Below are 11092 nucleotides of genomic sequence, written 5' to 3' on the forward strand. Positions count from 1 at the left end.
AGCACAGGACACTAGAAGATCTCCTCAGCTATTCCAAACCTTCAGCTCAAGTCTTCCATCTACTATTCATATCCCAAATTACAGTTCTGCTTCAATCTGAGAAGATTCAACCCCATTAAGCTGCCAGAACAAGGCTTCAGGTAGATTATAAAACCACATTCATCCTGTTAGAGCACTTCCCCAAGATCAGCACAAACTGAAGATGTTCCCTTCCTTCATAATTCAGCCATTTTATCCTACAATCATCTGCAAAAACCTTTTCTAAATAAAGTAGGAATCAGATTAAATTTACTGTATAACATGTCCCCACAATTTTTACCTTCTTCTATGAATCCATGTCTTCCTCTCTGGGCATTATCTGGCAGTTCCAAAACTTAAAAAAATATAAATAAAAAACTCCACCACAAGTGTGTCTACCTGCCCACTGACCTGACCATGTAACAAATGCTAAAACTCCATTTCTCAGCAGAACACATAACAAATACCAAAATTCCACTTCACTGCACTGAAACCCTCCTGGTACAACATCACACTGAAATGCATAGGAAGACTTGACAGCTCCCAAAGAGTTTTTTTTCCCCCTTGAGTTTGCTTGATGTAAAAAAATACGTGGAAACCTCTGTAAATGGGTTAAGAACATCCTCAAGTCCTCACTTCAGGCTTTTCAGCTCCAGCCCAGGGATATAAAGAGAGAGGCTTTACAGCAAAGTATCTTTTGATAAACTTAACAGGATACAGGTGAAGTGCTCAGACACTGCAAAATTCAGACCACAAAACTGAATGCCAAAGAATCATTTAACCAACAAATGCCAAAGAATCATTTAACCCCAAATCATTTGCTATTTGTTCATTAATTCCAGTTATAATCACACATGTCTCAGAGGTAGGCTTGTTTCCAGATAAGCAAACAGCAACATCCAAACAGCAGTCACCATTCATTACATCAGATAAGTCATAAACAGGATTTACTTTCTTTAATGTGATGGTGGAGGTTTAGGAAATGGAGAAAGAAGAGAAAACAAGCTTACTTGTATGCCAGTGTTGCACTAAAATGCTGTTGGATATAGGCTTCCAAAACAGTGTTAAAGTGTTGGAACTTACGGTCTGCAATGAGCCCAATGATGTAGATCTAAACAGACATGGACAGAATTAGCTACAGTCACATTTCAAATTTAAATGTTAGCCCTCTGAAATATTTCTGATAATTCACTGTTTAAGGGTTTTTAAAGAAACTTGATTTTCAGGCAATTAGTAATATTCCATCTGCTCCGCAGCGATTTAAAGATTAATTCCCCGAAATGAGCAACTTGATTGCTCATTCAAACTTATCGGGTTCTTTGCTTTGACAAATGAAATCCTTGGTGCTGATTCTTACCAGTGCATCAAAGACAAGGATGTCATACTCATTACTGTGGGAATGTTCCATCATGATGTTAAAGAGGGCATCCAGTGTGTCTTGGAGAAACTATAGAACAACATGAAAGGACAAACTGGTGACCAATTCAGCTTGAAAACCTCACAAGTGGTTTTTCAGAGGGTGGACTTGGTTTCTCTCAAATTAGAATTTTAATACCTTCACTGAAACATCACTTTAATTCAGTAAACACTTCTAAGGATTTAGGCTCTAGTTTCTTTAATTTTAAGAACTTACATCCTCAGACACATGAGCAATCAATAATACATGCTTAGCTCAAAGCTTATGGAAAAGCTAAAAATATTATATAAATGACATAACTCTCTAAAAAACTGCATTCCTGCTTCCTTAGTGACACAGATTAGTAGTTGCTATTTTCACACATACATGATGATTAAAAAAACTCTTCATACTTCTGTGGTCTGATTCAAAGCCTGCTTTAAATCAAAGGAAAGTATCCCAGTGACTTGGGACAGAAATATTTGGTTAAAAAAAAATCCACCCTTTTTTTTTTTTTTAAAGTTCTCCTTCCTCTTCTCCAGAGACATCTAATGCTTATATTTAAAGATACAAATGTAATAGTGCCTTCCATTTTCCAAAATATTAACAATTTTTTCACATTATACTCATTAAATTAATAAAGTGCTTCACTGGATACATAGCACATCTTGGTTTTAATATCAACACATAAATTAATAGTAAGAACTACAAAGGAATTGTTTGTGATTTTTCAGATAGACAAAAACAACCAGTAGAAAATATTTTTACCATTACTGCCTTCATCTCCTATCAAGTTCATTTATAAAATTTTCTGCACATGCTCAAAGTTGACCTGTGACATACGTGTATTTGGATAAAGCAACAATGTTCAAAATAATATTCCTGGTATTGCATTTTCCATCAGGCACAAGATTTCTAGCAAAATAAAACAATAGAGAGAAGAAAAGAATCCTAATAAATTAATTACCAGTGAAAGCAGACAAGTTTTGGCAATAATCTTGCAAATCCCCACAGCCCATAGCCAATACCAGAGATATCTGAGAGCAACAAGTAGGAATAAAGCTGGATAGCAGTGAACAATCCTGTCCAGCTGTTTGCTTTTTGCTCCCTCTAATGCAGAGCTTTGCTCATGTCCTTTGCAAACCATCCTTGACAAAAGCATTCAACTGCATGACGATCAAAAACCAAAATATAACCATCAGGCGTTTTCAGTTCCAATGTTTGCTGTGACTGAGCCTGCAAGTTTCATTTTCGTTTTGAAACTATTTACCATGTGCTCTGCCATGGTATCAGGGACAGGGAGGATAACTGTTATTGGAATAACTATTTAGAGATGTACCTTCACCACTTCCTCTCCATCCACAATCTTCAGCTTCTCCAGGTTCTCCTGGAGCAGCTCTGGCTTCATCCGCCACTTCAAGAGACCCAGCAAGCCCACTGGTGGAACACAGATGGACAGGCATTCACTTTAAAATTATCATCAACTGCTGCAAGTGTCTTCTTTCTAAACTGCCTGTTCAGAAGACACCCACCATTCTGAGTCAGCTTGGTGGAACAAACCAGAGTTGAAATGTAAAATGCATCTCTGGAGCTCACTGAGAGCCCCCCCACGATACTCGAGCTCCTGACTAAGGTTGCTCCTTTGTTCTCCACGTGCTGACGTGTAGAAGGTAATGTCAAATAAGCACCAGCATCCTCCATTTTTTTACTGTCCCCCTGAAAGACAACATAACAGCCATCACACACTACAAGCCACTGGATTTAAAATTAGGCTTATGTTGTGTTTTCTAGAGAAGCAAACAGAAATCTCTGTTTCCGTGGACTTCAGCCAATGCACTAAAGGATCCTCAGGTCCCATGTGGCTCCTACAGGAGTCAGTGTTAGTCAGAAAGAAAGGCAGCAATGAAGGGAAAATACTTCACTGAAATCATGCAGGTCTGCGTTTTAAGGTGCACTAAGGGACTGTGAGGGGTGACATCACTGGCAGAGTAAAAACAAGAGCCAACCTTTCCTTAAAATGTCAATACCTATGGAACACAATAGACTATTGAGCATCACCTTGAGGACTGGACCTTTAATATAAAAGATAAAGGCGTGGTAAGATCGAATTTTAAATCAGACAATACACTGCAGTAACTAAGTGACAAGTATCACAGTATTTATGCTTTTCAGTAGAATGAACAGTACAAAACCAGAGAGCCAACAGGTATTTTTCCCTCCTCTGTTTCATCAAGTTTTGTGCCACAACCCTCATGCATTTTCTGTGTCTCAATTTATTATTCCCCAGACAGGAAAATAATTTTAGGCAAAGGCAATAAAAATCATGCTCCTCACTGTTTACAGAATGGAGTTTTTCTTTAACAAAACTACTCCAGAAAATCTCCCTGATTAGTTTGAAGTCTCGCATAAAGCTACAACCCCGTGACAGATATGACTCCACTGCAGCCCTTTAGTCCACAAACAAGGAGTTACAAAACCAAAAATCTAGAAAGATGTTTTAAAGCCTTAGGGTATTTCTCTGATTCAGTGACCACAGACATACAGTTCCTACTTCCTATCAAACAAGAGGTAAAGTTAAAAATTTACTATAAAAGACTTAGACAAGAGGCAAAATTCTTATGCAGCAAACCAGAAAACATTACTAACATGTCTGATTTTATCAAGTTTGCCAAATAAGTACTCTCAGAATTTCTGGAACCAAAAGAAACTCTTGACCTCCTCTTTTTGAGACAATTTAGACACACATTGGGAAAAGACTTGAAATTTTGATTCGAAAGTCTATCAAAAAGATCCAATGCCTGAAGGCATTAAAAATACAGTACACTGTTTAAAGTTGGCAGTTTTCAAATTGCTTGTTTTGAGAGACCAGATGTATGACTGCTTTAAACACTTACAGCTTACAATTACTGCTTTTAATACTAGAATAGGCAAACATATGTCAGAAAATCTGCCTATTTTTCACAACCATAAATCAGGTCAACTCTGTTTAGCATTTCTCATCCATGCTGTCACTTAAGAAAAAAATTACTGGGCTCATGCAGAAACGAATTAGGTGGAATTTCATAACCAACATTACCCACACTGTCATATGTGATGGTTATTTTCCTTCCAGTCTCAGTATTTATCAATTTTCAATGAAGAGAAGATAAATAACTACACACTGCCATCAATCTTTTTTTTGCATTACCTAAGCCACTTGATTTAGTTGGATGCATCTCACTTGCTATTGATATTACAGCAAACTAGTTGACTGAAAAGAGCCCTGAGAAGTTTCTTTTATGTTGGGAGTGATTTCTGGTTCTTAGTTCCTGCTAAACACCATTCTCCAAGGTGAGGGGGAACCCAAACCAAGGTCTTGAAACATCTGTTCCCTTGCTTCAGTTCACACTTGTGTCCCAGCAGGGCCAGCCAAAACTATTCTTCACACCCAAAATCAAACTCCTGAAACTTCTACTTTTGTATCCCCTACACAGAGCAGTTCCATAACCAATTCCCTAAGATTGCATTCCCAGATTATTCATGTGACAAAGATTTTAAACAAACCAAACAACTCCCTCCCTTCAGCAAGAGTAATGGTACCCACCCAGCTGCTGAGCTTCAGTATAACTTTCTCTATACTGCAGATGGCCAAAACCAAAAATATCAGTAAAAAAGTTCTAAGAGTAACATCTCTAATTGCTCTTAAACAATTTCTGAATGAAATTCAGAGCAATATTTACTGAATGTTGCATTTTTTCAGATGAAAAGCATATTATCTTTTATAGAATAATAAAATCAGTCTATCACTAAGTAAACATACCAAGCAGTCAAAGAGAACAGTGGAAAAAAGGTGTGTTGTGAGGGAAAAAAGGAAGAAAATCAAGCCAATACCTTTAGGACTAACAAATCATGGATGCCATCCTGCAGAGTTGTTCCATCCTCCTTCATCAGTCTTATGTAAGCCATTGCAAAATTCTTCTCTCCTTTATCTTTGGCTGCGAAACAAAAAACACTTTCAGCTGGCTACTCACCAATGAATTAAAATTCACCAGAGTAAGAATTCCCTACTCACACTCTTGAGTCGACCTGTGCCTGAACATGAAGCGCAGGTGAATCCTCTGCATGTCCTCAATGGGCACTGCTACCTTTGGGAAAATCAGAAAACAACGAGGAGAGTTATGGGGGGTGGGGATGGAAAGTGGTTTCAGGTGTGATGAGCTCCTATTTTAGAATAAACAAGCACCACTTCTGCTGCTTTCCTAACTCCTTTCACAGGCCACTTGAAACTATTGAGTAACAGAAGTGGTGGCTGATAAGGAACGATCTGTTAGAGTTTGCTCAAAGCCTAAAACCAAAGAAATGAAGCACAGAACACAGTTAATGCACACAGGTGCTTGTGTGCTAGAAAATAAGCCCACTGCCACTCTTACCCCTTAACCAAAGAATTATCCATCTGCACTATGCAATTTTCACGTTTCTCATATGAAAACTGACAACTGGTTTAATAAACAAGTGTAAAAGGTATGAAAATTCTAGTAAAATAAATAGACTATATTTTTGTGATTAAATTTACCATCACAGCAACTCTCAAGTGCTTTATTCTTAATACAGAACCTTTGGGGTAAACACACAACAAAAAAGGCCAACAATGTAAGAAAAAGCAAGAATTTTCATGTTACCAGGTTTATAGTTCTAAACTTTAAGACTTGCACTCCTTTGTGTCCATTCACAACTTCCCTTTACAAATCTGACTACATAACACTCCTCCGTGTTAGCTACACTTTTCAACAGGATCTACTGTTATTGGTTCTGTGCACAAGTCTGAATTACAGAATAATTTTCAAAAGTAACAAGTAAAGTAAGCAATAAACAGAATGAGTCAATATTTTCAAAACAACAAATTAGCTTCTGTTGGAAATTAAACTTCCATTCCCTCCCTCTGCTGCACAATCACAGCAACACACCTTGAGGTAATAATTGCAGACTTGTCATACATGGCTATTTTATCTTTAAAAAAATTATGCTTGCTAGGAAGCCTCATACATGCTTTATAAGAACCATTTCTGGCAGCTTCTGGGCATTTTCCAACCACAGACATTAAAGCTTGATTAGATAATTATTAAGTGTGCCTTTAAAGAAAACCACGGCAGTTTTTTTCTCTCTAAAATAATGAGAGGGGGTGGGTGGGGCGCTTCCTTTTGGGTTGGCCCCTTTTGTTTGTTTGTTTTTTAATTGAAGCTGCTAATCTCTGCTGTTTCACCGCGATGAAACAAATGCAATATTTCACTTTTGACGAGCGCTGTTAGGACACGAGGTTATCTGAGCTGATCTCATCCGTTCTGCTGAACAGAATCCCAACATCATTTTCTAGGCCAAATTTCAAGGCTGGGTGATCGTGTATCTCTAATAACTGATGTATGACTAAGGCTCCTTCCTTCAGCTGTATCAGGGCCAAGATGTTCTTTAGAAAAAGCTGATGCTGTGCAACCTTTCTGCGTGAGATACTCTGAAGTGAAAAGAGTGAGAAGCATCCAAGCCCTACCTTCAGGGTCTCCATCCAACGCGGCTGTTTGACCTGATAGTAAACCACTGATCTGTACTCGCTCACGGGCTTGTCCCCCGCGCCCAGACACACGGCGTTCTGACAAAAAGAGGGGGAAAACAGCGCTTAGTGCCTCGTTAATTTGTGGGGATTTTTGTAACTTGAGCAAAACCAAAGAATCGCCGAAAAGAGCCTCCCTCGGCAGTCCCGACCCGGGAATTCCCAAACGGCTCCGGGATGCGGCTTCAACGCAGAAACCGCGCCCAGCCCGGGCTCGGATCAGGCTCAGCCTAGGCTCAGCCCCAGGCTCAGCCCAGCCCAGGCTCAGCCCCAGGCTCAGCCCAGCCCAGCCCAGGCTCAGCTCAGCCCAGCCCCAGGCTCAGCCCAGCCCCAGGCTCAGCCCAGCCCCAGGCTCAGCCCAGCCCGATCTCTGCAATCTGCCCTCCCAGCAGGTTTGAATTTAGACATGGCCTCATTTAAAATTAAATAGTAATGACAGCACCAACAGAGGGGAAGCGTTGATGTGAAGATACAGCATTTTCCAAGCCTCTGAACACAATGAAAATAAACATTTGCCCCAATCTGTGGGCAGGGCCAGTGTAATTGTGTTTTACAGGAGTCACACAGCAGAATCCAAGAGCGGTGTGAGGAACATGCAATAGGTTTGATTTCTCCAACTGATGAATTTAAGTAACCAAGACATCATCTCAATTAGTATGAGTAACACACAAAGGGAAAATAAATAAATCTAGCTTCATTATTCCATTTTTTACTCCATTTACTTTAAAATGTTCTATTCCAGTAGAATCTCAGAAGTGCTTGGCTGCCACCACAGCTGACTTCCAAACTGAACATTGTAGAGGCACAGACATCAAATACTTCAAATTTTCCCACTGTCTAAAGACTGTCAGAACTAAGATGCAAGTTAAAGGTTTGATCAAGTTCAAAATTTGTGGTAACCAAGGAATTCAGGATTTTTTAGTGACTCTGTGAAGACACTTGGCCTGCATCTGCCTGGTCTGGCTGACCTGTAATGCTGATCACTGGAGCAGCAAGATTCCTGACACCTCACCAGGCACCAGACGTGAATCTGAAGTGCATGAAGGAAGCAAACAGTGTCAGAAGCCTGCTTCAAACCCCAGGGTGCCCTGTGAGCAGAAGGGTGTGATGCTGCTGCCTGGAGATGATTTGTACAGTCTGGTCACAGTGATTTAACAGCAGAAAGCTGGGTCTCATCTGCCTGAGCAGAGATTGTTCAAGGTCTATGCACCCACTTGTTTGAATGTATCCTGTGACATTCACTTGGAACAAAAGTTACTTGCACAACAGTAAAACCAGGGTTCTGCAGTTATTCTGAAACTATTTTGATACCTAAACAGAGCCAGTTTCCTGTGTAGTGACCATATATCTGGATAATGGGGAACATTGAAATTAATATCAATTTTGTAGATGCTAAAAGGGAAAACCAATTACTTCTTTTATTACTTGCAGTCAACAGCATTTCAATTGACTCCTCAACAGGTTGCTTAAACACGTCTAAGGCACTTTACCCCCAGAAAGCTGGTGTGGTGTTTCAGCTCATAGACAATGGACAAATCCACTTTCTCCTGCTATTTGCAGAACTGAACGTACAGAATATTGGAATGCAAGATTTAATGCATTGTAATAGCTTTAATTCTTTAAGGAATACTTTGGTGTCTATGTATTTTAAGCATATTAACTGTGATTAGACAGAATACAGAATAATTTGTGTGCATGGGTGCTGCCATAGGTACAGGTAGTGTTTTGTAACCAGAGTTACAATTTGTTGTGTGGACCTTAAGCATTATGTGGGTTTAGGATTCTCTTCACTCGAGCTTTAAAGTTACATTTTAGGTCATAAAAACATTTCTGCAAGTTGTGAACCACGGTGAGTTACTCCATCTTTATTTTGTCTCAGGCAGTGTCATTATGATTTCATCCTCATGATCACAACAACACAAAGCTCAGAAAAGGAAAGGTCAAAAATCCCCCTGAATACCAAACTGGTGATAAACCCCAAGGAAAAGAAAAGATCTTCAAAATGGGAATAGACAAGCAAAAAGACACTGTAAACATTTATGTTCCATGTCTGATTGTCGCCACTTAATTCATTCTTTGCCATGTACTTAATTCAAGGGACAATGACACAAATCCTGGCATGAATCAAGGGTTTGTTATTAGCAGAAATGGTACTTCTGACATTTTAATGTGCAAGTTGAATTCCTCTGGGAATTTCCAGAAGAAAAACCCCAGAGTAAGAATGCAGTAATTGTCAGAATCAGCATTTGTTCCTTGGCACAGCTTAAACAGGTCATTCAATGTTATTCCTTGTTACAGTTTTATGGAACACATTTATAGGGCTTTAATAGATAGATCACTTTAAACATCATAAAACTTGTCTGTCACAAGATGTCATAAGCTGACACAAGTAAGGGAATAGCAAGTCTTTGAATAATGGTATTTTCTAAAAATGTATAAGTTAGTTAAGTCTTACTTCAAAAACACAACTCATGTTTCTGTATGTTTTTCATACAGAAAAAAAAAAAGACGACTTACTGGCAACACTTTTCCTTCTTCATCACAGACACACATGATCACTTCCACATTCCTCTGAGTTGTTTTATTGTATTTATCAAAATCTCCGTACAGCAGTGTAATATATATGTCATTTCTTATATCTCCTAAAAAACAAATGGAAAGGTTAAAAATCAATTAAAATGCTGTGAGAGCAAAGGATCAACTGCACTTCACACAAGCATCTCCTTTTTTTGCGGTGAAGCAGATAAAAATGTATTATTTTCCATCTGAACTTAATTTGTCAGTTTTTATTCTTAACTGAAGAGAAACTACGACGTGATGACGAACGCAACAATGAGGAGCTCTCCGAGGGACTCGAAGCAATTCTCGTCCTGCCCCGACACCTGCTGGTGAGGTGGAGGATGATCCAGTAGGAATTTTCCCCAAATTCACAGCTCTCTTTCTAGAGGGAGCTTCGAAGTTTAATTTTCTCCTGTCAACGAATTCCTATGATTTTAAAAAGTATCAAAGTTTTACTTAGGTTGGGAGGGAAAGGTTCAAGTTGTTTGTTGCTTTTTTTTTTTAAAAGAAACATTGCAGAGACAGGGATTTCAATTGGAAGATATCTTGTCATAAATAAAAAAAATAAAGAGATTGTAAACTCGTATGTTTATTCTTATCAAAGGACAGTGGTAAGTTACAATAAAAACAAGGGTAATTAAAAATTCAAGTGATATCCACCATAATCTACTTGCAGGACATGAAAACAATGTACAAGGAGACAGGATTATCCCTTACTGTCTTGATTTTATTTTTTCTGTTTCAGTTCCAAGGATTTCACTGTTTTATACAAGCCTCTAATATTGGAACAATATTAGAGTGAATTCTAAAGAGCCTCTGAGTTAACCCTTACAGAAGTAAGCCAGGCTGCAGCTGCTGCTCATTAAAAGAGGGAAGGAGAGGAAAAAATCCTTTCCTATTCCAGAACAAAGCACCTCCTACCTGGCATGATGATTTCAGGGAATCCCAGCTTTCTAGCAACAACAGTGGTTCTGTCTACCAGGTGTGGGTAGTCCTTTCTAGTCTGAATCACATCTCCAACCAGCATTTTCACAGTCACCCAGACACCTATTAAGAGCAAAAAAAAAAAAAAAAAAAAAGGGGTGGGGGGAAAGATTGCATTTCTGGTAGGGAAAAAAAACACCTGTCTTCAAATGATTGCCCAGCAAAGCAGGGATAAGAATTCATTTTCCCCACTTCCTGTAGATGAAAGTAAAAGCCCAGGAATCCAAAACTGACTCTACTAGTTTAAAACTGCCTCTAAGATTCTGCAACAAACTCATGATTCTTCACTTCCAGCTTCAAAGTTGACCCACCTCCATGGTGGTGCTACAGCTCTAACATAAAACCTTCTGTTTAAAATGTAAACAACATAAAATGAAGTGTCACTAAAATACCTTGTTATTTAGAAGAAAATAATAGAAATGCACTTTACCTTGTCCCCCACTGTCTCCTTTTGAAGCAGTGATTTTGCTTAGGAGGCTGTGTAAAAAATCATTCTCTGCCACTACCCTGTAGGAGAAACAACAATGTCTGTTGGGAATTGAGTGCTAAATAGA

General features: G+C 38.9%; 1 protein-coding gene across 1 annotated transcript in view; it reads right to left on the reverse strand.

Moving 5' to 3' along the window:
• The window catches only part of DOCK2 (dedicator of cytokinesis 2), a 165379-nt gene that overhangs the window by 131506 nt on the left and 22781 nt on the right, over nt 1-11092 (reverse strand). Inside the window, exons 13-21 of the mRNA XM_027643547.1 lie at nt 10476-10601; nt 9513-9637; nt 6936-7034; nt 5466-5538; nt 5285-5388; nt 2947-3130; nt 2754-2851; nt 1376-1465; nt 1029-1129 (exon numbers count right to left, since the gene is read on the reverse strand). Coding sequence (XP_027499348.1) covers nt 1029-1129; nt 1376-1465; nt 2754-2851; nt 2947-3130; nt 5285-5388; nt 5466-5538; nt 6936-7034; nt 9513-9637; nt 10476-10601 — 1000 coding nt within the window. The remainder of the gene's footprint in view (nt 1-1028; nt 1130-1375; nt 1466-2753; nt 2852-2946; nt 3131-5284; nt 5389-5465; nt 5539-6935; nt 7035-9512; nt 9638-10475; nt 10602-11092) is intronic.

This window comes from Corapipo altera, unplaced genomic scaffold (genome assembly GCF_003945725.1).
Source record: "Corapipo altera isolate COAL_440 unplaced genomic scaffold, ASM394572v1 75, whole genome shotgun sequence".
NCBI classification, from domain to species: Eukaryota; Metazoa; Chordata; class Aves; order Passeriformes; family Pipridae; genus Corapipo; species Corapipo altera.